The 26,449-nt window shown below is 36.1% G+C and overlaps 1 protein-coding gene across 1 annotated transcript in view; it reads right to left on the bottom strand.

Annotated features, from left to right (window-relative positions):
• Positions 1–1,984: 1,984 nt before the first annotated feature.
• The window catches only part of ERO1B (endoplasmic reticulum oxidoreductase 1 beta), a 29,015-nt gene continuing 4,550 nt past the window's right edge, over positions 1,985–26,449 (bottom strand). The window contains exons 2-16 of the mRNA XM_059467500.1: positions 26,261–26,380; positions 23,177–23,260; positions 22,718–22,759; positions 18,576–18,658; positions 16,664–16,737; positions 13,978–14,098; positions 13,841–13,887; positions 12,769–12,780; positions 11,909–11,935; positions 10,385–10,477; positions 9,987–10,233; positions 9,122–9,191; positions 7,889–7,975; positions 6,346–6,479; positions 1,985–5,690 (exon numbers count right to left, since the gene is read on the bottom strand). Of these exons, the coding sequence (XP_059323483.1) occupies positions 5,630–5,690; positions 6,346–6,479; positions 7,889–7,975; positions 9,122–9,191; positions 9,987–10,233; positions 10,385–10,477; positions 11,909–11,935; positions 12,769–12,780; positions 13,841–13,887; positions 13,978–14,098; positions 16,664–16,737; positions 18,576–18,658; positions 22,718–22,759; positions 23,177–23,260; positions 26,261–26,380 (1,302 nt within the window). The 3' untranslated portion in view covers positions 1,985–5,629. The remainder of the gene's footprint in view (positions 5,691–6,345; positions 6,480–7,888; positions 7,976–9,121; positions 9,192–9,986; positions 10,234–10,384; positions 10,478–11,908; positions 11,936–12,768; positions 12,781–13,840; positions 13,888–13,977; positions 14,099–16,663; positions 16,738–18,575; positions 18,659–22,717; positions 22,760–23,176; positions 23,261–26,260; positions 26,381–26,449) is intronic.

The following is a 26,449-nucleotide window of genomic DNA, read 5'->3' on the forward strand; positions in this document are numbered from 1 at the left end:
ACTTTACTCTTTGGATGTCACTGCTTACTCAGTGTGGTGTGATAGTTGGAGGCTAAAAGTTATCTGTACCCTATATTCTTCTAAGAAAGTAAGAAAATTTTATCTTCTCAGCAGCTTTAGGGACAGTCTCATAAGAGTGGAGGTGAGCATCTGCTCCAGCTGGAGCACTGTGAACTGCAAAACAAGCTGAAAATTTGTATGCTTGAAAAAGTAAAGCTATGCAATCATGTCCATCAATCAGATCTACATATATTACATGGAAGAGTCAGTCAAATACCCCACCAGGGAGGGATACATAGAACAGTATAAATAAACAGACTTGTTTATTTATTAAGAACCTGGGAATTGCAGTGTGGGAATAGAACAAGAGCCAGGAGTACATAAAGCAGTAGAACCTCAAAAGTGCCTTTCTGCATAACAAGCAAGCAGAAAAGTTGTGCTTCAGCCTTTCACCTTCAGGGAATAAATGTAGTGAGCTCTGGGGGGGTAATGGTGGATAAATAAGGTTCCAGGATGTGACGTTGCAGACAGTAAGCCCAAAAGTAATTATTACTAATCTAAGGCAAACAGGAACCCTGACTCTACTTCAGGTCTTGGTATTATGCCCAGTTCTCAGCAGTGAAGAACTCTGCATCCCCAGCATCTCTTTCTCCTTATCTATGTGGAACAAATACTGTAACTCAATCCACATTTTCCCAGGAGAAAAATACACTACTTCCAGTAATCTTTACTTCTATGAAAGTATTCCATTTTGAGGTGTACTAAAGCATGCCCAAATGGTGGACAGGGCTCATATTTCCCTCATGCTTGATTTCAAGAAGTACAATAGTTGAGAATTCTTGTACACATTTCACAGAGAATACACAGGGTAAAAAAAGAAGGGATGGGGAGTAGATCTGATCAGATCTGCTTGAAAGCCAAAGGCAGAGCAGTGCCATACTCCCACATCAAGACTTCCACAGCGTCTTTGGGTTTTGGGGTCTTTGTAGGAAAGCCAAAGCATGAGCCTTGCCTCCAGCAGAAGTAAAGTATTTGCCCTCCAAAACTTACATTGCATTCTTCACGTATATTCATGGAAGAAAAAAGCCTATTAAAGTATCAGTCAGATTAAAAGAAGTAACCCAGGGTTGGGAGAACTGAAATTTTATTAAACCCTTTGGAGTTCTACAATCATGTTTGTACAAAACTGTCTGAAGACCCAGTGCAAGATAAGCCTGCAGGAATTTCATTTTGTTCACAGCAGTAACAGCTGCACAGTAAAAATGTAAGAGAATTCTGCACTTAGAACAAACTTCAGCCCTATGTCCAGTATGCACACAAAAAAAGTGGAATGGCAAGTGACTGTAACCAACCATAGTAATGAACTAAATATTCTAAAACACAGGAGATTTGAACAACAACGTGAGAGGTAAGATCTTTAATTTATCATCACCCTTGTAACAGGCACTTACCTAAGCTGGGGATGAAATACCTCTACCAAATTTTCAGTAAGATAATTTGTTAAAAATGCATACATGGAAGGAAAAAAGACACTTATTTTCCTTTTAGGGAAATAATTTCAACATGAAGACCCCCATTGGATGAACAAACCAAAAATAATTCACAAAATTGATTTTATAAGATATTCTGAGAAAGGGACAGAACAGACTTAATTTCTAAATAAGCCTTTTTGTATCTTAAAACAATCGGACTTAAGCATGGGCTACATTTGGCACTATCCGTACAGAAACATATTGTAATTCTACAATGGATTCCTGATGTGTACACACACCACAGTGCAATGTCAACAACAAGAAATACACAGGTTACCCTCATCTTTTGAATGAAATTTAAGTGAGAGTGAAAATCTGCTCATAATTTTAATCTTACATGACTATTACAAAAAAATTATGTAATAGCTACCAAGTGTCATTGCAAGGTAAATGAAAAGCAAAAAATATATTTTCAAATGAAACACCAAAAAATTACATCCACAAAAAGAAGGTATAGCAGAAAATACTTTAATTTGCATTTTGTAGATTCAAACATAGCAAAGATTCAGAAGTGTTTAGATCTCAATAAGCAGTTCCAACACTGATTCTGATTTTAATAAATATTACATTTTAATAGGATAGCTATATGGAGAAATTGTAAAGTGATGAATTGCTGATTGCTACTTTATAAACATGAGCATCAAGATTATTTACAACATATTACAGGTCATTTCCCAGAAAAGCACAAAGCAAGGTCAGATAAAGGCAACCCAACCATCAAACACAACTCAAGAAAATGTGGCACAGTGTATTTCATGCACATACAATGACAGCACAGATCATCAGCTGAAAACTAGGAAAACACTTATTATTCCAGCTTACACAAGTCTCTATATTTCATTGTTTAAAATTTATATTCTGATCTACCTTCTCAGGCACTGAAGAAAAAGTTATTCAGCAACAGTGCCATACTTTTTACCTATATAGTTTGCACCAAGTCTTTTTTCACCATTTCACACAAGTCTCCATGACTTGGGAACAACTAAACATTTTTGTCTTTGTCTTCTCACTACCTCTGGGATTACAATCATTGTGTCATTTGTACAAGAAAATGTACTGCTACTCTGAAATGAATGGCAGACAGTGTTGACAAGCTGATCTCCAACAGGGAGCTGGAATTTAAAATAGTTTACAGATCATGGACGGTGTAACTAACCTTATTCTTTAGTATAAAAAAAGAGCTGTAAATTTTTAAAATTTAATTTAACATATAAAGAACTAAGTCATCCAACTCACACAGCAAAACTTCATAGGCAGCATAGTCACAGAATGTACATCAAATACAGTAAAAAAGATGGTGACAGGAAAATTGTTTCAACTAGATTTCTTACAGGAAAAATCTTACGTCCTATCTCTACAATGACAGTGAAGTAAAATGCCTTCCATATTTGATCATCAAGAGATATGTACCTTCAGGTGCAACAGAACTTACACTTAGACACACAATTTGCTGTTCAGTTGCATTCCTGTGTTCCCATGACACAAAGGAAAAGAAGAAAAGCTTCACATCTCTTTATGTCCTTACCCTACAGTATTTGCCTTGTGCCAACGAGGGCTGCAAGGACCAGGTGTCCAGGATCTGCATGACTGAATCTCTCACCTGTCCCATGAGCAAGTGCATGATTCTGCTTCAGTGTCTGTTGATTTTAGCCAGGCACAGGTGGAAAAAGAAAAAAATAGCAAGTTGCATCCCCAGGAGGAGGCTGGAAGCAATTCACTTTCCCCACACAGGAAGGGGAAAAAAGGAAGAAATGTTTCTGAGACTTAAGTCCTTCCTGGGGCAATGCAGTCATACAGTTTTGTTTTTTATTTTAACTAGAAAATCCTGCCTAAAGCTTTAGGCACTATAATATATAACAATACAGATAAATCCCAGTTATAGGGCACTCCTCACACAAGTGAGCCTACAGTTCTAGCCCTTGCAGGTCTATCCAAAAGGCAAAGAATTAACAGCCAATTAAAAATTACACTCTTTCAATATATACAATTACTCAGAAGATTTGGATATTCTGTGTAACTCATCTACCAAACACAGCTGTTCGCATCTGAGCTACTTACCTAGATTCCCACTTCAATTTAATAGAGAACAATAAATTCTGAGGGTGCAAATACAGAGGCTGGAGGAGGCCAGATGAATCCACCGAGAAACCTCCTGCTCCTCTACCTCACTAGAAAACAAAATCCTGTGATGACTTGCTCAGACACAGGTGCCCACAGGCCAGAGAGGCTACTAGGAAAAAACATAACATCCCCAAATTGGCATCAGCTTCTCCTAACACCATGTCAAATTACCTATAGAATTAAACAAACTTCCACTGGGATACCAGTTCACTGCCAATTTGTGCAACTCTCACCAAAACTTCGTAAGGGTGGTTTGTATTTTTTTTTTGTTTTGTTTTATTTCCCTTTCTATTCCTTTAAATTTCATTTAGCATATCCTAGTTTGACACAAAGGGGTTAACTTTCTTAAGCAACAGCATTTTTTATAAAAGCTAAGTGTCAGCAGAATAGTCTATTTCATTTCCAGTCAGGTAGAAATTTGAAGCTAGTCTGGAAACAAAGGACAGAGTGTATTCCAGCCTTCAGAAAATTTCACCTGTAAAGGAACACAGTATGGAAACCAATACAATTACAATCAATTATATAAATATGTCACTCAGTATCTAATAGGGTGGAAAATGTTTAAGAGCACTTAATTTTGTGAAGACTCATTTTTAAAAACAAGAGATGTATCTACACTGCACCAGCACTTCCTACATTCATAACACCTAACTTCATTTTTAAACATGCTGGTTTAAAAGAAATTATTCATTTAAAATTTAAACCAATATTTGGTTGCTACTAATGGTAATGCTGTTTCTGAATTCTGGTTTGACACTCGTAAGTTATCACTGACATTTGTGGACAATGATACATGAGTAATTTCTTATTTTATGAAAGTAATGTTATTAACATACCCGTTTTTTTATGGTGAATATCCTTTTAAAGAAGATACAGTATGGGTTTGCATAGATAGAGTATGTGGCATTAAATGTCAGTATGATTATGAATTTTAAAAAGCATCTTTTTTAAAAGTGACTACAAAAGCAAGTTATTTTTACACTGACCTTTTAACATAGCACTCAAACATAACTCATAAAGAGCAAATTTATTTCCATGGCTCAAAGACCAAGTGTGCTATTTCAACATTTAAGACACTAAAAAGACAACTTTTGGAAACTGAACTTGTGATTACAATTTAGAAAAATAATATGGAGTAAACAGAAATTTGATTGACTGAGGTTTTTCAGCTAGCAGCACTCCACTAACCATTTCCCCTGTCCTGACCTCTACCTCCAAGTAAATGCAGGTAAAAAGGCTGCAGCAAGGGGCTACAGAAAAGTCACTTTCAACTCTGCTGCATCAGAGACAAAGTAATAATTAAAAAAAAAAAAAAAGGGTGCTGAAAAGCACAAGACAAAGGTAAAAAAATTGGTGTCATCATGATGCAAAGAAGCCCAGCATGAAAAAATTTCTGCTCAGTACATTTGCTATTTTTAAGTAAGTTTCATTATTACAGTAAGAAGCTAAAACTCAGCAAGAGCCTTATTTCCTTTTTGTGGTTAGTTTTTTGGTTGTTATTTTTTTCTTTGTTTGTTTGGAGGTTCCCCCTCCTTACTTTTGACAGTCAGAACTAACATACCAAATCCTCAGAATACACTGAAGTTCAGTACATGGGGAGACACAGAAGTGATTTCCCCCCTTTCCAGACAGGCCAAGTCAGGGTGGAAACATATGGAAACATATGTTTTCATATAAAACAGCTGTCTCAGAAAGACAAGGAAATAAGAAAATTCATGAAGTTTCAGTACAACAGAACTGTGAGCAGAAAACTTACAAAATAAACAGATCAGCATAATTTACACATTTAAAAACTATATATTCCATTCATAAATATATTTTCCAATTAATAACCATTCCTAGTTTAAACATAAATATTCAAGTTGGGATTTGATTTTACTTTTTATCAGTTCATGTGAGTCCTGTAAGGATCAGTTCCTTCTGCTTAATGCAGACATGTAAATGATCTTCACTATTGGGCTGTGCAAAGACCTTCATTACCTAGTTTGTTGTAATAAAACTTTAAAATTCTGCAACTCTTTTATACTTGTGGAAAGCCTGTAAAATAAAAACCATCAAAGTGTTACCAATTCAGCAAAAGAGAAGTACAAATTATCACATTCATTTTCCTTTAGATTTTTCCTCAGACACAATTCTGTTCTCAAAAGGTCTATTGACTCTCCATTTTACATTAACATAATATATGACAGGGATTAAAGTTTATATATATGTTTAATCATTCCGGCTTCATTAAACTTCTAAAAATCCCTAACCACAGGTAATAAATTTTATTACATCTTTTATCAGATTGTTTAAATAGATTGTTTAAACAGGAACAGATTGTTGTATTCAAGATCTGAAGAACTAACATAATGAGCAAAGCATGCTCTATGTAAACTACTTTTAAAGCTGTTAAAATGTTTCATCATTTGAAGGAGATAAATTTGATCAATTTTTTTAAAATGTAAGAGATTTAAGTTTCATCTTGCAGAAGGTAGATTTATGAGACTTGAGACAGGATGAATTAGATCCAAACATAGAATGAAGACTAAGGCTAACACTCAGTTTGAAGGCATTAAGTTTATCACTGTTACTGGTAGTAATTCAGCCTTTCAAAACCTACAGCTATGTGTACAATACTTTCTTTCCACAGAAACTGAGTATTGGCACTGAAGTTTTATATTTTTCTACTATTAAAATTATATTATTTTACCTTCCAAAGGCATTTACAAGAGCAACTATTTCTTGTCGTGTGAGCTGAAAACCTTTTGATGGACTGTTCTCAGGAAGGCTCTGTATTTCTTTCTCAGAAAACAAGATCTTCAGAGCAGTTCCTAAGCCTTGAGTCTATAAGAAAAGTCCAATGTTTTAACATCAGTAAAATCATTCCTTCAATTACTCATAAAACCATAAAAAAATAAAAACACAGTAATCTAGGTAAATTTGAGTACGAATTCTTATATACTGACCCTCAAGCCAAATAACTGTACAAAAACCAGGGCACTAATACAATTGCATGACAGCAATTGTGTACCAGGTTTGCATTTGTTTCCTCAAGTATACTTGCTCTTCATCCTTGTCATCTTCATCTCTTCTTTTCTCATCTCTTTTCTTCTTGGTTATGCATATGAAAATATGTCCATTACACAACTTCCAGTTCCTTCCTGTCCCTCACTTATAGATGCCACAGCTCCTGCAGGAGCACATTTCCCCTTTCCCTTTGAAGTCAAACTAAGTTTTTTTATGGGGTATCACAACACATGCACTTTTTCCACCTTCAATTCTAGTGGCAAACAATGCAGCTTCAATTTCAACCTCTCTTTTCTATGCAGGAATAGAACAGGAGTAGCTTTTCTGGTTTTCACTTTTAGTTGGGCTACATAAGCAACCACTGGCTTTGACAAGAAGTGGTTGAAGCTGGCTGCAAGAGAATTTTATGGGTCAGGAAATTTGGCCTTCTTTAGTTCTTAGTGAGGAGGAACAACAACAATAGATCAGAAGTATCAACTAACCCAGGATAAGCAGAACTCCAGAAATTCAGCAGAGACCAACAAATTTTTGATGCTGCAAACTCTTTGAAAATTGCACTCTGATAAGTTTAATGTAATACAGTAGTACAGTACAACAGGCACTCCAAAATAACTTTTCTCAGTCCAGACTTAGAATTAGTCTTGAGGTTTAAAATACTGTTGTCAGTAAAATAAAAACAGTAGGAGCCAAGAAAATGAAACTGGCTTTCAACTTTCAGCTTTACTGGGCAACTTTGCATCAATTTGCTGCCCCCTGCATAAACTGTGAAAATCTGAATTACTTCTTTTTCTTACTTCTCAGTTTGTGGAGTTAAATATCACACTGGATTCCCTAATAAGTAAGTGCTGTGTTTAAACAAAGGTTTCCCACAAGTGATTCTACAAGGCTCCTCTGATCACTGAATACAGGTAAGATATTGACTGTTAGTAATATCTCACCATGAAGCATCTGCTTTAAAAGTAACTCTTTTAGAACACAAACTCTACCTTTTAGTAAACTACACAGCTGTTGACTAAACAAAATAAACAATTTGAAAAACAATTAAAATGCTTAATGATAAATTATACATATATCAATTTCTAATATATAGGTAAGGATACCAAGGACCGGCCATGTGCAGAAAGCCTGTATGCTAAGGTAAGAGGTGTCCTGCCAGAATGAAATAGATGCTTATCTTGAGACCTGCCCCTGCCAGAACACACAGACCTACACAAAATAAACTGTACCTGCAGCTTGCCCCACAGCCTGCATTTGTCACATCCAACACAGTCCATTATGCGGGAGATGTTCTTGAAATGTAACCTGAATTCTTCCTATCGGTTAAAAACAAAATAAAAAAGCTTAAGATAATGTACATGTTAGCTTTGCAAAAACAGAACCTTAATGAATATAGTACCTTTAGAAATCTAGTACCATTAGAATATCAATTCTCTACCCAAAACTGACCAAACCATTGTTTTATGTAGTCAGGCCATAACAAAGATCCAAGAAAATCCAGAATTTGGTTACCAAGCCACTTCTAACAGTTAATTCTTAAAAAAATCCCCCAAAAATACAGAATATGCAGGGTAATGCCTGGGTTCTACACAGTGATTTCCTACCAACTTCCTCCAAATTTTCTGAGGTATAAGTACTGTATCCGTGTCCCATTTTTTTTTTCCATTACTCAAATCCCTTTTGAAGAAACCATCTTTTTGACAAACAAGTTACAATTCACAAAAGATATTTTCAAAACTATGGGTAGATTGTTGCTGTGCAACTTCAGACAGAGCAGGAGCAAGCACAGTGCAGAACTAACCAAGCTGATCTCATTTTTTTAAGGTCCAAAAAACACTAGCTGGGCTGATAAAACACTGCCACTTTTCTAATAGCATTTTCTGTAATGCTGATGACATTCCAAACCACTACTGAAATAAGTAAGTGTTAATAAATATTAAAACAGAACTTCATTACCAACTATGGAATTGCAATTTACACCAGTGGCATGTTAACACCAGAAGCCGATGGGTAGGTACAGCATTCCCATTAGGTTCCCATGTCTAGGAACTATGTTTTCTAATGTTGAACATCATATTTGTGAGACTAAACTGTATATTGTGTTCTATTATATAAGTCATCATTTTGTAAAGCAAACATGACTGGGTGGTTCTTTTTATCCAGATAATTATGAAACAGTTACTTCACTTGAAAATAAGCACCACTGCATTTACTGGTAATACTCATGTGCCCCACCACAGTCCAGATGCCAGACTCAAGGCACAAAGCCAGAGATTTCAGTCTTCTTGGATCAGGACAGCACCTTTAAGTTGATTAAAAGGCCTCATATACAGCTCTAGAAAAGGCAGGGATAAAATCTTACTGTCAGCAGCGTGTTTGTGGTAGGCAGAAGGGCTTTCCAAAGTAACACAGCCTAACGCCAAAATAGGTATTTTGGATGTCATTCAGAAAACTAGCTTTACCTTTAGTGATTTGGCTCCTTTTTTATCTCCAGCAAACATGGACTTTTCATCGAAGTGCATATGGAAGGACCTAATAAAGACAAAATGCAATCAAAACAAATGCTAGCATAAACTACAGTGCTCAATTAAGCTTGGTAAGCATCTGATGCTATCAGTGTAAGACATTTTTCAGAGTTCCTAGTCCTTGCAGATTAGGCCTTAAAAATACTCAGTGGTATTGGTTTTACTGTGCAATCACTGCAACTTGAAATCTGTTATTCAGAGTTTGTTCAAATTAATACTGAAACTGGCCTAATGTTTGCCTTTCAGCTGATCATTGCCTGGCTACATCTCAATTACCGAGCAAGACCACGATAAGGGACAGCAATGAAACCACACAGCATGTTACCAATCACAAAAAGTAGCAAAAAGGAGAGCAAAGAAACTGAACTTAAGAATATTATGGAATAAATAGAAGGAAGAGGGGATGGCCAAACTACCAGAGGTTAAGTCTGCGATAAAAGCTGAATTACTCAGTGGACCATTAAAAGACTGTATGTACTTCTTTCCTTTTCAAAATAAATCATGTGCATCTTATACTGAAGAATCAGAAAAAGCAACATACAGGAAGTAGCTTAGGGTGTTGAGTTGTTTGGGGTGTTTTGAGTGGTTTTTGTTTGTTTTTAAAGATTGGTATATTCAAACCTCAAAACTATTAATCTGTCCTATCAAATGTACAAATTCCCCTTTAATCCCTCCCATTATTTAAATTTTATTTCTTCATTCTACTCTCCTTCCTGTCCTATCCTACCAAGGAGTCACCTAGTCTCACTTCCAAATATAACTAAAAATTTCAAACTGCTGCTAAAACCCCCTCATGCCTTACTTGGTGTCCCTGAAGATATCTAGCAGGAGAGCTTTAGACTCAGCATCCTCGTGGCCGTTGCCGGTGTAAAGGTCGACAACGGCACGCTCAAAGTACGGAGCGACCTTGGACAGGGCGCGCAGCTCTATCAGGTACAGGAAATACAAGTTCTTCAGCCTCCTTGGTCCTTCTCCCTTCGTTTCAGCAGGGTCAAAGCGGCGAGTGAACTCTTTCACATTTGGTCCCCAGCGGGGCTTCCCCCACGTTTCTACACAGAGGAAGAAAAAGGGGGGGCAGGGGTAGTAAAAGAGACATTTAGAACATAAAATAACTAAGCGTACCCCAACAATTTTTAGAAAAAACAAAATGCATATTACAGATATTGTAGAATTCCATTCAGCAATTTCACCTAGACGTACCTTCAAGAAGATAATTTGCACACAGATGCAAGTTGATGCTAGCATGGAGTCCAGAAATGAGTTTATAAAACACTCTTTTCTCAAGGCACAGACCTGTCCAGGAAAAATGACAAACAGATACCAGACTAAATACTGGAAAAAATTCATTACAATTAATATATCCTGACATTTTAATGATGCAAGTCTGCATTGTTGGCTTTCAAGAATTACAATCACAGCATTTGAGTATTGTTAATAAGCCCTTATAGCCATCATAGGAAAAGCTTACCTTCTATTTTTTTATATAAGTAATACTAGTAATGACATTTGACATTTTTGCTTGCTATTTTTGTGTTCTAGTAAACACAGTTAAATAAGGATCTGTTCTACTGGCACAGAAATATAATCTGTTCAATTACACAAAAATAAGATGCCTCCACTGTTTGAGCAATAAATTTGAATTGATGTTGAATTTTTACAGTCTGGAAATCAGAAATATATTGTGACCCATCTTAATTACAATTAGTGCTACCACTGAATTAGAGGAGTGGCCCTAAAGAAAAACACCAAAAGGCCCAGAAAATCTTACAGCACTGGAAAACAGCAAAAATATCTATTTATAGCTGTACTGCAAAGTCACTGAAGAGTTTAATGCACAGGACAAAACCTTGGAAAATATGGCTTGATGAACACAGACTTCCACAGCATAAATGGAAATACAGTGGCATTGAGATGTCAGAATATAATTTATATGTAGAAATTACTTATAATTCCAATTAGAACCAAAGTTAGAGACTACACTTGAAATTTAAGAGTTTGTTCCTCTCAAAGACATGTTTGGGCAACTTTCCTGCCACTCCAGTCTCCACAAATGGAAGCAGGAAGAGCTGATGGTGAAGCCTACCTGGGAGGCTGACATGTGTCCTCAGTTAGACATTATATTTTAAAGGCATGTAAATTTATATGTTTTCCTACCATACCACCAGACAAGTAAAGGCTTAGGAAAGGCAGAATGAACTAATTTTAAAAGTAAGTACATTTGACTTACTTAATTTTCTGCACACCTCCGAAATGGGATTTTGATTGCTACTACTGCAATAATAATTTCCATTTCAACATGAATAAAAAGAAAACTGCTTTGCCTTCTAAACACACAGACTTGGATTATAAACTGGGAACAAAGCCACCAAAATCTTTAATGTTCTTTAAAGCTGTTTCCAAATAATGATTCTTACCAATATTACTACTAATAATGCCTCTGCTTAAATGCCTAAAATAGCCAGAAAATTCAAAGTAACTGACAATGAAGTGAATTCTCCCTTTATGAAAGATAAAACACTTAAATGTTTAAGGAATATGCTGTCTAAGTAAATGAGAAGATTTTTAAAGACCCTCAAGGTAGGAGGTATTTGAACAACACTTGAAAGCTCTGTACAATTTATGAAAAAGCCTACACTATGAAAAATATTTGAGGAGATTAAAAAAGGGCTACAGTGTTCCTTCTAATGAATACAACACTACATTAACTCATCCAAGAGCCTTTACCTTCTAGCCACGTGTAGAAAGATTCTCCTGTAAATACATAGTACATGGTTAAATGAAGAATATTCATTTTCAACATTACAGCATCTTTATATTACTATGCATACAACATCAGCTGCCATCTAATTTACCATGAAGTTAAATAATTTAGCTATTAAAATGAGAATAGGCACTGAAGCAGCTAACTTGGAGGTTGGTTTAAATCTGTTGGGGACAGAATAGGAGAAATACATGAACAAGCATGCTTAAGCTACTGGTCAGGGCATTCAGCAGTGTATGGAAGCACAAGTTTGATTATTTGCACTGCTGGTGAAAGGCATGATGGCAGAGTGCAATTCTAACAGCCTTCACATTAATCTGCCTAAAGGCTTCCTTTAGACTTAGATCTTTTGCCCAATAGCTTTCGGTCGGCTGAAAAATCTTAAAGTCTGCCTCACTGTAGGCAGATCAAATACTTTCTCCCCACTCTCTCTCAGTATTCCCAAAGTCAAGGGCATTCAAGAAAACACACAAGAAATTGTCCCTCTTCTTTTAAGGGATCTGACATCAGTATCAATGGGCTTCTGGAAGAACTAAAAACATTATTACAACACATATTCTGTTACAAGAATAAGAACCAAGAAGAGAATTGTGTTTTGCTCTTCTCCACTCCTTCCCTTACTCCAAAAGAAAGTATGAGTCCATTAAAAACATTTTCTGATCAATAATCTGCATAAAAAAATAACCTTCCTGTTCTCTTATTCAATAACAGAAACATAACATTCCTGCTCTAACTTGATAACTGTAAAGTGAATAAATCCAAAATCCAAAACTCTCTAAATCTTACTTCATTTCTGCAGGTCAAGGAAAATAAGATAACTTACCATCATCTCCTCCTTAGAGGGGAAAAAAAAAAAGCATAAGCATTAAAAAGATAATTTCCACAGCAAGGCAGTAATGAAACACAGACTTTAATACAAACACCCAAGAAGTGCAAGAAATGTTATTTAATTTATAAAAAATAGGCTATTTCCTTCACTCCATTCCTACTCCTCAAGACCACACAAGACTTGACACATTATAATAATGAAAGTCACTAAGAAATTCAAATCTTAGCAGTGGCTGATTCACATATTCTTAAAAGCTGTACTTTAGCTTCAGAAAAATGGTTAAGAAGCCATAGTCTTTAGATTGCATTGGTCAACAATCAGTCCAGTATTCTTTCCTGAAATTCTGATCTCTGCATTAAATAATTCTCACAATGCTTTTTATTTGTGTGTATCAGCTTTTAGTAATTATAAATATTGAGGTATCTTGATTTTCTAGTGGATGGTGATTTTTTAACTGCATCTATTGTCTCATAGTTAATTTTTAAGGGAAATAATACACACTGACAGAGGAAAGCTGGTTCATTTGAAAGATCCTGTTATAGCTTTCAACTTAAATTTGAAAACAAATTCCAAGTTACTAGAATACTTTTTTAAACAATTTTGCACATAACTGATTCTTTGTAAGTGTCCAGTCCTTCAAATAATGCAATTGTTTGTACACTTGCAATACATTGCACACCATGGATGAGAAATGTACAACCATATTACACCAGAGTAAGCATGAACTGAAGCGACTAAACTAAATGCTTTTTGAAAAAAGAAACAAGAATACAAAAGTCCATTTTGAATGGAAAACTAGTGTGACACTCTGCAAACAGTTTGAGACTTACAATTTAGTTTTCATATCAGCTCACCTGACATTAATGAGCCTATTAATAGGGATAAGTATGTAATAAAGTATCACACGCTTTAGTCTAAATATTAAAAATGGACAGCTTCTCTACAGAAGAAATTTAAAAAGCAGAAAGCACACCTACAGACTGAAGATTGTTATCTGTATTCCTTGTACTGCAACAGTCACTATGTTAAAAGAAGTGCATTGGAAAATAAAACAGGCAGGACCCACCCCTACTAGGCGCCAGTGGATTTAAAGGACGATAGACAGATCGAGGCCTAAAAAATAAGTTAAAAAACACAAAGATCAGTTTTTAGCTAAACTGAGGTACAAGTATAAAAAATAGGCTTCCTCTCCCTCCCAATTACTTGAAGCAGTTTTCTTCATAAATGCTGTTCCATACTCTCCAAGCAGAAGGCCCCTTGTATCCAGTGTAACGTTCTGGATTGAGCAGCAAATCCACATACTGTGCATCTGGGGATCTCTCATCTAAATAGGAAACATTTTGTTACATATGCTAAGTGATCAATTGGTAAAGATTTTAAAAGTCTCACAGAACTAAATATAAACAAGAGGTCTCATATAATACTATTCTGTCTTCCAGTTGGATTTTAAATTCCATGTACGTAAAAATGCAGCAATATACACACTGAATACAAAGCTCAAAAGCACGTAGTATATTCCAAAGTCTCCTGTGTGTCTCTAATTTCTAAAATGTCTGATGATCATCTATGTTGCTTCTTTAAATCTACCATAAACACTTGACATGCACTATATTCCCTTACCCTAGGCTAAAGACATAAACAGTGTTTTGTTTTAAATGGCCTCCAAATTTAGGGTTTGTCTGGCAGTATTTGCTTGGGGGTGTTGTTTTTTATGAAATGGATATAACTGCATACAGTAGGTTCTTAATAGAGACAAGCTCAAAGTAGTACATCTTGAAGCTGCTACATACTGTAAATTTATTAGCTAAATCCATTTTTCCTCCAAACACCCTCGTATACTGGCAGAAAAGTCTCAATCACATTGCCTAACTGTACAAAACTTTCAGCATATTGCAGAACATATCTCTTAGTTACAACAGGAAGCATGTTACTTAAGCAGCCTTTCAACAAGCTATACCCTCATCTCAGAAGTTCACCACAAACTTCAGGTAATTTATCCACAGAAAATTGGGAAACAAGGCTCCCTCTGCTTAAAAACATTGTAGAAACAGAAATTGCTTCAAGCTGCAACAATTTCTTACAAGTAAAAAGCAGGAGGAATTCACCACTCTGAAATTCTAGGTCAGGATCAACTCATGCTTAAACAAACCCCACATACAATACAAGCTGAAAGTCCAGAGACTTATTCATAGGAATAGGCCAAGAAGTGCCACGTAGTACTTCCTCAGATACCAAAAAACCCCACAGAAACAGAGAGTGAAACTGCTCTAAAAAAAGAGATGATTCTGCATGAGCAGTTAAGCATTGCTTCAGCAGCAGCAGCAAAAACAAAGAAAGGACACTGATACAAGACAGACAACAACGAGTGCCAAATGAGAGAAAGTCAAATTACAATTTTACTTATTTATTTGACAGTGTGGCTAACCTAAGCAGTTCCTACACTCCCTGATCACTTCAGGGTCCATTTTTCTTCTTGTTATCCACATACTGAGTTTATGTTCTCTGCTGAGCCATGCAACAGAAAGATGGAAAGGTGACCCAGGTTGTTAAGTTTTTTCAGCTAGATCAATTCTCTTATCTAGTTTATGATTAAGCCCAACAGGAAGAGAGGAGAAGAGAGCAAGGGTTTCTGCTTCCTCCCCATGACTCCCAGTAGTTATTCTCTCTCACTCTCCCTGCCCCAGATGACAAACTCACCCGACATGCCAGTTCATCACAACAGCGTGGGAGGTGGCAGGGAGATGGCAACTTACTTTCCCGCTATTTAGGTAAGCCTAATCAGCTTACCATGCAGAAAGATGCACACCAGAGCCAGTGCAAAAAAAAAAAAAAACACACAGGAAGAACACAGCTGGGGACAGCCTCCTCCAGCAGGGCATGATATAAGGAGAGATGGAGGTAGAATCAGGAACTACTTAAGTTAGTATTATTTCTAAAAGAAATGCTCCTCAACTATACCTTTCACAGCTCAGTATTACTAAAACATGCATGTAGACAACTTGAAGATAGTAGAGACAAGAGCAGATAATTCCACACAACAGTTCAGATCTACAGTAATGCTCATCAGCTGTTACAGAAACAGCTCATATAGGAAGTGTTCAGATCAGACACAGCAGAAGTACTGAAAGAGAAGTCCACTGCTAAGTCCACTGCAGCTGCTGCTCTCTCAGATGACACCAAACACAAGCCTAAAGGTAGATGAAAACATCTACTATTATGCCCTAAATATTCCTTGCATAGGAAGCTTTCTAAGGTATTTATTAAAAAGGACTTCAGTAGTCAATCCTGAAGATGGCAATTCCCACACTTACCTGAAAAACACTCCTCTGAACTTTGATTGTTACAAGCAAATAAAAAGACTCACAGACGTGAAGGAGAGGAAAGACAAAATCTAGTATCCTAATGTTTTAACAGTAAGAAAGTTCTTTCAAATGAGGATGCAGAAATCATTTGGAAATAGCAAGGCTGGAAGAGGAACAAACTCAATCCAAACATAGTAAAATAGCAACAAAACAATATAGTAGTAAGAAACAACCAGCTGCAAGCCATTTGTCTTATATTTGTGCTAGATGCAATTTTTTTGTGAGAAGCTTTTTAAAAAAGTGTTAGCCCTCTCCCATTTACCACCTTTTTTATTTACATAAATATCTCCTGTTCAATATACTAAAAGGAGGTAACAGTAAATGTGCACAGTGTAGGTTACCAAACACTCCTTGTAAAATTGCAAAAATTTGCACTTTGTGTGTATGATATGATGCTATAACCTGTCACTTGGAACAAAATTTAAAAACTTCGTAAAAATGGCTATTTGTACAGAAAATATGATCTTTTGCATTTTTTATGAGACAGCAAATAAAACAAACACTATGAAAAAGCTTCAACATTTTACCATCAAGTTCACAAAAATGATCCTGTGAATCGTCGTATCTTGCCCAGTCAATGAAAGCCTCCTTACTTTGGTTACTGAGGGGAAAAAAAAAAATTGATCTTAAATTTTTAATAAACAATGTCAATAAGAGCTTCTGAAAGAAATATAACCTACATATAGCCTGGAAGTGGATTCTGAGTCAGTATATCTGAAACTTGAGAATATATGGAGCTATTCCTTGTTAACTGCGATGAGATTCAAGCAGGCATCATCTGTAATACTTTCAAAAGTCAATTTGATGTTGAGACAAAGATTTCACCATTATTTGAACAAACTGCAGTGACTTCTCTTCTTCAGTAAGAGCTTCGTAAAATATGTTCATAGTACATTTTAACACATTTCAAAGTACTACTTCAGCAGCTGTCACTTTGAGGGTGGGGGAGGAAGGAATCACCCTATTTTCATAACCTGTACTTTTAATGAAAGCTACAATTGTTAGTGCCTTACTTTTTACTGGGAGACTAGATGTCTAAATGCCTCTTCTAAGCTAAAGTACTCTATGAATATGATTTGTCCTAAGCCATTTCAATAATAATGGCATTCCACTCACTCTAGCATTTTCAAAGGTACGCTGTACTAGAGAGACAAATAGTTTGAAGCTCCCACACTATGAAACACAAACAGTGCCAAAACCTTCCTTCTGTGACTGTGCAGCACAAAACTGCTGATGCCACACTACTGACAGCAAAATGTAAGCAAAGTTAAGATTGGGAACTCTGCTCTGGGGTTCAGGGAAGTGCCTTGAAATAACAAAAACAACCTATTCTGTTTGATCAAATTAGCACCAGCTCAAAGCTACAAACAGAGGCAATTCTACGAGATAAACTTCTGACCTTCTGCCAAATCACAATAGGAGACATACTTGGCATTAGGTGAGGAAACTCTCTGCTAATTACCAAGAGACAAGATTTGATAACCACAACAAATACAACTTATAAAGGAAACCAACTCAAAACCAAGAGGATAATGCAATGCTAGATAGAGAACATGGAGGTTTTCCTGCAAAGCACAAACTTGTCCTCCACTTGCAGGATCCATTACCTGCTCTCTTCCAACTTTAATTATCTATCCTATTTCCATAAAGGCATTTTCTCTAGCTCTCCATTTACAGTGTCACATTCTTTTGCCTTACAGAAATGGAACAGAATTAATAATTTCTTACTTCCCCTAAAACACCACATACCTGGCAGAAACTGATTTTTTCATGGCACAAGAAAGAGTTTCAAAATCTTTACCAGGTAGAACTGCTGAAATTTGTGGGCAAAGACATCATATCCCTCCATTAACAGTGAAAATTTGATTTTTCTATTTCTGCTTTTCAGAAGTGAGGAATCCAGTAGAGTGCTATGTTTTCTAGATGCTGTTCCACAGACTTCTGGGCCTAAGGGTAGCACTATCCTGAAGAATTCCTCCCATCCAACCTTGACAGTGCCATGCAATAAGCAAGATCACAGAATTGATCCAAGTTAAAAATAACTTTACCAACAACAAAAGTAGCTCAACTCCCTGATCTGGTTCACTGAATGATCACAAATAGGCACATCAGTGCAACAATGGGACAAAACAGGACCAAACCCCTTAATCCAACACAGTTGCTGAGAAAAAAGAATAGAGAAAAGGTGGTTTTATTTGCAAGTTTCTTCTGGCTCTTGATGCTGTAAAATATTTCTTTTAAGTAATATCAAAGCATACTTTAAACAACAAAAAAAAGTCTACTTATCATTTAATACCTTTACCTTCAGATGTTCTTGCATCATTTCCCATTTACTTTCTAATGGGAAGAATGAAGAACAAAAACCACCACACCAGACAGAGAAAAAAAAAATGTTCCTTTCTTACTATTTTTGTAGTGTTGACGTAAATCACAGCATACCTTAAGGTACTGTTAACCGCTCCCAGCTTGTTAGCTTGCTCACAGTCTTCCAATTCTTTGGAATTATTTGCTGCTTTTGAATACTGTAAAAAAAGTCATATTTAATATGCAAATGAATTACTGAAATCCTCAAGAACAGGTGTTGTGAAAGGTCTTTCTAAGTTTAGCAGTGAGTTCCCTAGTATTAGGGAAAATCCTCTAATTCTAGAAGCAGTTATGGTTCTGGAACATTTCTTACTTTGATTTTTTTTCACTTAAATTCATTTGGCTGATTTCACTCTGAATTTAACTGCTACAGGGAATTCAGCTAAACATGTCAAAATTTTGTTTTGCCTTTTGATTAAATTGAGTTCTTTTGTTATGAAACCCCCTACATGGAATGTTTCAGATACTTATTTACCATCTTTTTTTTGCAAGTATCATTTCATTTTAGTAGGCATATTTATTACTTTTGGCCATTTTCCCTTCATGTTTCCTTTAATCCAATTCATCAGCCCACTTCAGATGTGAATGGTTCTGGAAGACAAGCTTTTTCAGCTGAACTCAAATTTTGCTTATTTTAAAGACAAAATGGAAATGTATATGCTGAACTTTGATTCTGAAGAAGTTTTCAAAAAGTAATCCACTGAAATACTTACTTTTGGAACACGTCTAAAGAAAACATTTGCAGAATTAAAGATTATATTCCACTATTCTATAATAATATGGTTATGTAAGCAGGTAATTTACATCTGCCAGCATAAAGCTCAGGAAGTTCTTCTACATTTAGGAACATAAAAGGTAGTAACAATGCTATCTTAAAAGATAAACTCAATTTCCTCCTTTGGGGGGTTTTTGGATTGGTGGGAGGGGAGGGTATGTGTATTTTTTCCAGACTAAACCTTACGTCAATTATTAAAACAAATAAATTATAAATTTTAAAAGAAAGAGTAATTTTTTTCTGTGGACAGCTTTGTGGTCAAGATGCCAGAGGCAAAGTACCACCATAATATGTATCACTAAAAAAAAAAAAGAAATTTTATTAAAATTGTTCAGATGAGTAAGCAGAATTATTTGCTATTTAAAAATGCATTTGCCTGGACCAACACGAGGAAAAACAGCAGAAGACCTAAGACACAAAGGAGACTAGAAATAACAAATAATTTAAATCTTGTTAGGGGCCTTGCCCATATATGCTTACTCCAGAAGAATTTCTCACTCAATTTTCTTGTATTTGGCAGGCATTCCTCAGCATTGTATGGATTTTAAAAGGAAAAATGGGAACAAGGAATGGCCTTAACCTAGACTGAAACAGATACAGCTGATGAAATAACATACGGAGATGCTGAAGCAAACATTCTGCATGCCTAGAGTTGCAAACCTGAAGTGAAAAAAGGTTACTGCCAAGATTAGAATCCTAAATTAAAAGTTTCTAACAAAATGAACATTCAGGTCTCAAAACATGTTTCCAGGCTTTCCTATTCGCCAGTGTTTAACAGCAACAGTTGCGGGATCAGTGCTCTGTGACCCCTGACAAGATCAGGACAAAATTACTGTTCTTGCCAACCAGGATCTCCTAAAACCAGTTACTGGAAAAAACAACAGAAAAGAAGGGCAGGAAGTAAATTACGAAGTTGAATGTTGTAACCTGCAGTTACTGTATCCTGTCCTTTGCTTTAAAGATTTATACAGCTTTAATGTCTAGCCACAAAATATGCATTCACCACTCAAATGCAACAGAACTATAGAAAAGGAAATTACTGTATGCCTCTACAGCACTATTTCAAAAGGCTTATGGTGGTGTCAAGAATTAAAAAGACATCCTCTATTGCCAACTGCACTCCTGTGGGGAAGCTTTACAAGTGTAACCTTGGTCTTTGCAGCTGGATGAGCATTCAAAAGAACTGTTGTCTTCATTGCTCAGCAAACAAAAAAAAATCCCCCACAAAAACCCAAATAAAGCTAGAAGTTTACAAGCTCCTTTACACTAGGAAAGAAAGGCAATGGAAAACTGGACAGAAGCCACAGAAAACCTCTCCACAGGATTCTACTGTGAGTGTATCTATTCAAGAGATCGTAAGTGTCATTATTAAAAAGATGCCTTTGGTTATTTTCAGCTTTCCAAGACCAATACTATCAGGATGAAAGACAGAAACTGGAAATGCATGTGTTCTCAGGGAAAAAACCCACCCTTTTTTTAAATCCAGTACTTTACATATAAGCCATACGGTGTAAGACTTCCCCAAATGGGAAATTAGCACAGGCTAATAGCACAGTACTTGCACAGTCCTTGAAACAAAACATTCATGCTAAAATGAATTTGGTATTTCCTTAAAAGGGATATTAAACGAGATTGTAAATTTTTGATTGGCTCGAGGAAAGATCACTTAACTGCACCATAAGAAGTAAGAAAATGGCGTAGGTAAGATTCATGTCCATTCTGATGACAAATTTAATCCAGAAAAGCAGCACATATTAATGTCTTCTACTGCAGATTAAAGGTACAGAATTGCCTAACTTTCAGTACTGTAGCTGGTTTCAACAACCTGCAAGGCAACTCAAAGGAAACCACTGTAGCGAACATACAGCAAATGACAACTTCCCAAAGAATCTATCCAACCTTCTTTATTGTTGTGAAAGCAAAAGGCATCCATTTTTTCACTTCCTAAATCAAATTTGGTATGCTCATGTGAAGTATCCAAAGAACAGCATATTCTTTGGTTACTATTTAACACCTTATTTATGGCTCTCAAGATTAATCAATCAGGAAGCTCAAATTCAGAAAAAACCCTTTCTGAAACCATTTTAAAGTTTACAGTCCCTCTCTTTAGGAGGCATTATGGCATTCCAGGAGTCATTTTCTCTACAACCATGCTTGGAAGATAAAAGAGTCAATGAAAAAGAGAACTGGCAACACATTATTCAGCTAAAACACAACATCTGCTGCCCAGAGATAGTGTCAGCTTTTCGGAAAAACAACTGATGCTTGTGCTGGAATGGCAAACAACTGACATTTAGGCCATGTCAGTGAGAAAGATTTTTCTTCACTGATTACCAGGAACCTTTAAATGAAGAGGCAGTCTTTACTTCAAAGTGAGTTAACAATGTATGTGTAAAAGAAACAAGACTTCTTCCTCTTGAGCTAAAGCTTGGACAGATTTGCCTGCCCTTTTCCAGACAGCAGCACACAAGTCATCAATTCTCAATGAAGTATTCATCTCAGCTATCTCTGATAACCTTTCCTGGGATGAGATATAAACCCAATGCCAACACTCCTGTTCATAAGTCCTTTATGATCTGGTGAACTACACCCAGCCTGCCCTGTGAGGTAGAAAGCACTGGGGACGATGGAGATATGATAGTTAATCAAGAGGTAAGTGCTTACAATACAGTCAAGGCACTCAATGGGAAGATCTCTCATTTGGGCACCATTAACCCATTAACTGCTAAAATCCTCATTCTTGGGCACCCTGTTTCAGATGTGTGGGATTTGTGGGTAGTCCTTCTGCTCTGACCTCTTATCCTATGCATATATTGCCTCTTAACATTTTAGCTTTGCTAAGATCACTTGGTGATCTAGAAAGGATGGCTTAGAGAGACGCAAGCAAAAGCCAACAGCACAGACTGACTGCTCCAGTTTGCACTGGCCACTTTGGCCTAAACTGTCTTTAGACTAATGACCAAATCATCTCTGGACTAATGACCTCTTAAAAACAAGGCATAGCAGAACTCCATGCAATCATTTGGGTTCTTTTAATATTAGATGTTGTGATTACTTATGATTGTTAAAAAAGATTGCGCTGCTACTGCCTCTGTGCATCTTAGCCTGTAGCTTTTTAAAAGGTGACCTGTACTAAGAAATGAAGTAACAATTCTGCATCAGGCATTCTGTGGCCATGCACTGCTGTCCCTTGCCATTCATTGATTCAGTCTGCAGCAGCTCTCCAGCAACGACAGGCTCAAAATGACACAACAGTACCAGCTATGACAGAAACACTACTATACATAAAGGCAGAAAGGTTAAGCCACATACAGGAAATGATCACTTAACTACGTCATCAGTGTGAGAACACTGAAGGTTTACACTAAAAAGTCACATAGCTGTTCTAAATTTAAGATTAAAAAAAAATCAGAAAGAACTTTAAAAATTAAGGAGTACTTACTTTATTAGAGCTCCCAGCCTTAATTCCGACAGGTATTTTGCTCTAGAAACAAAAAATAAATCACAGCTTTTACACTGCTCATAGAAATACTTGATTAAAATCTACAAATTAGGTATCATTCCCATAGAGGTCAAAGCAAACTTGTTTTTTGAAAAATTAACTTGCTCCTTTACATTATCAACATGCTATATGAAAAACAGTGCTAGAGGTTAGAAGAGATTTACTCTTGAAGCTCTCCACTTTCTCCATAAAATGACTAAGACTTTAAAATATTTTGGCTGTATTTATACTTTTGGAATAGAAAATAAATTGGTCACTTTTACTTAAATTTAGGTTCCCACTAAAAAGTATTGCTAGTAGTGCCTGTATCATTAGCTAGTACTATAGTACTAGCCACTGCAAATTAGCAAATTTTTAGCCAAAATCCCTTTTTCTATTATATTATTATTCAATCCATACCTCAGGACAAGGCTCTACATGACAATCTTTGATAGAACAATGGCCATCATCAGCCCAAAATGGGCATGGTCTCTTGAGGTTGACCTAAACATATAAAACCAGAAGTTTACAATCCACACTGACATAAGGCAACTGTAGAAAAAAGCTCTCAGTATCAGGAAATCCTTTAAATTCTTTTACTTAGTCTCTCTAACTACATAAGATGAAGCTTTGTGCAGTAAAACTGTTAATGACAATGGTCTCCAGGGAATGAACACAAACACATAATATATTAAAGCAGAAATTAAATATCTCACTACTAAATTGAAATTTACTAATTTAAATAAGATTTTGGATTTCAAAATCAAACTAAAAACAGATTATTATTCTTAAATGTTAAAGATATTCCTCAGTCAAAAAACCCCTGACAAGACATTTAGCAGATGGTACAACTTCTTAGAAGTGATGACAAATATCTTCTCATTACAGCTCAAACCTTGCAAGCTCAGATACAATAAAAGCAGAGATTTTAGGTTGCCTCCCCCCATTTCCTCTACTGAACACACAAACACCATTCCTAGAAAAAAATAATGCAAAATTATTTTTTGTACTTGTTCACTCATATCTTTTCAAATAAAGCAAGAAATAGTTTTACATTCTACATCACCTTCACAGTAAGGCCCATCGTATAAAACTTTCACCTCCCACCAATTTCCATCAAAAAAGATCAGCTAAAATAGTTAAATTACAGCCTTCTTCAAAGCAAACTCTCACATTAAAAAAATGCTTACACACTGAGGAAGATATAAATAACTAGGCAGTCACTGTTTTTGCACAGAGGAATGCTGTAAATAAAATAAAAAATAATCTGCTGCCTAAACTGCAGATTAATTCAGAAAGAACACATGGGAATGAAGATGTACTAGTCCAAGAATGACTGAAGAGCACTGAAAACCACTACACACACAAACTGAGGTTGTACAGCACTTGTACTTTTATCAAACCAATCGTGTACTGTCTACATAGAACATCCAATCATCTTCAGAGTATGAGGTATTAGGTTTCATTGTTATCACTCACAGTATTATTCAGTCCTTTCACAAATTAAAAGGCATTCTTGATTGTGAGGCTTCCACAGTTGGTGTGTTTTGATGTATAAAATTAGAGACATAAATGTTTACTTCTTTCATTGGGAAGTGTTCTACTATTTAGAAACCACCCAGCACAATTTCTGCAAGACTTCAACAAGTTTTTTCTGGCCTTTAAATAAAAACTACGTCATCCATTCAGTATTAAGGTTTGAGTTATTCTATACCACCACACATCATTGCCAGGGGCAGGGAAAACTACTTTCTTCCAGGGAGAAGGGGTTCTTTCCAATGGAGAAAATGTGGCAGAAGGAGTCGTCTGATATTGTCTATTGCTTTCACCTCTGTGTGAATCACTTCTTTTCTTATGCCCTCTGTCATTAGTACTGTTGCTATTACTGATCATTTTCTTATCTCACTGCTGTTTCCAGAAAACTCTTCTTATCTCAACCCATGATCTTTACCTTTTGTACCTCCAATTCTCACCTCCATCATGGAGAGTGAGTGGTGCGTGGTTTGGTGGGGAGTACCATTCCTAAACCACAACACCTACCTTCACAATTTCCACATCCATTTATGTGCTTAAAAGCACTTCCATCATTCTGCACAGGGAGATCAAATGAGCCGTTGCTTATTGAAACAGGAAAGGGTGAAGAATGTTCTGACTGACTTACTCTGTTTGTTTGCTCAACACAAATTCTTCCCTGCCACCACTGAAGTACTAAGTGAAGTGTGGTGCTGGGTGGGCTGCACGCAGGCTCTTGGAACTGCTCATCTGTTACAAAGATCAGTATAAAAGATGAGGCAGGACTGCAACACAGCTTTAGAGTATGATCTGCAGAACTGCTGTTGAACATTAGCTCTAAATTTGCAAGATGAAGTTACTGTGTTATGAAGTCTCATATACCTGTTGCTCCTCATCTTTGTTTTCTGTCTTTCTGTTACCTCAGGAGAATCTCATTACCACTACTATGTGATATGTTAGTACTGAAGGTGCACATATCCTGTTTCTCCTGAAAAGTGAATTTAGAACTATATCATGTAGCAGGAGATTCAAGGTGCAGTTGAATGTACATTACACTGCTTGCTCAAGGTAGAAAAGTTAGAGTCTAGTGCTTTCTTCTCCTTCTGCTCACTCATAACCCCATCTTGCCTGAGTTTAATATTACTCTGACTCCAGATCGGCTAGCTGACTTCTTACATCCTGAGGAGAAAAAACCCCAAAACCAACGAAAAAACCCAACAAAATCAACAAAACCTTACCAACAAAACCCCCTACCAAATGACAAATGGAAATACCCTAACTAAATATCTACCAGGTTAAAGATATGCATTCTTCTGAGAGGTAAAAGTAGCAAAGGGGCAGGATGCTGCCCTAGAGGAGTGTGAGCTCCCTTTTCCAGGGGCAGGCAGCCACCTGATTAGCTCAGTCAAAATGCAACTTCACTTTCAGGTTAAGCCTATCTGAAAACAGACATATCAGGCTTCAAATCTTCATTTGCACATCAGATAGTAACACAGACAAAAAATGCTTCAAGTAATAAAAAGTGATATTACATACTACTTGAAAAAGGAACAGTTTTACCTATTTTTCAAAAGAATAACAAACACTAAAATCAGAAATAAGACAGTAACTTATCAGCAAAGTAATTCATGCCAATATTTCCATTTCAAATTACACACGTTTCTTAGAAGATAAGCACTTCATGCTGTCATAAAATTAGTAAAATATGATCCTTTTCCAGTGCCTTTTGCAAAGACACTATCTTTAAAATTACTACTTATCAATTGAATGAAAGCAGTCATAATTTACTGTCACTGACTCCAGGATGAACATAGCAAACAAGACTTATTACCAACATAACTGTCAGGGACTAAAAAACTGCTTCAACCAAATTAAAAAGTTGTGGGCTTCTAATAGGCAGCTTAACACTGGCAAGTTGATTTGATATGCAATCCTTCCTATATTTTCTGCATTTTATTTAAATTATTCAGAAAAATACCATTCTAAGTGTACCTTGTAATATCTGAAGTAATCACGTTCTTGCAGTTTCTGTATTTTGGGAAAGATCTTGAATGTGTTGAAGTCATCGATGCTTTCTATGTCACATAAACAATCATCTAGGACTCCTGTGAGCTATTGAAAAAATACATTAACATTTATTTTAATATAGAAATAGAATATTAACTGCATAAAAATCTTTTA

The sequence above is a fragment of the Ammospiza nelsoni genome, chromosome 3, assembly GCF_027579445.1.
Source record: "Ammospiza nelsoni isolate bAmmNel1 chromosome 3, bAmmNel1.pri, whole genome shotgun sequence".
NCBI lineage: Eukaryota > Metazoa > Chordata > Aves > Passeriformes > Passerellidae > Ammospiza > Ammospiza nelsoni.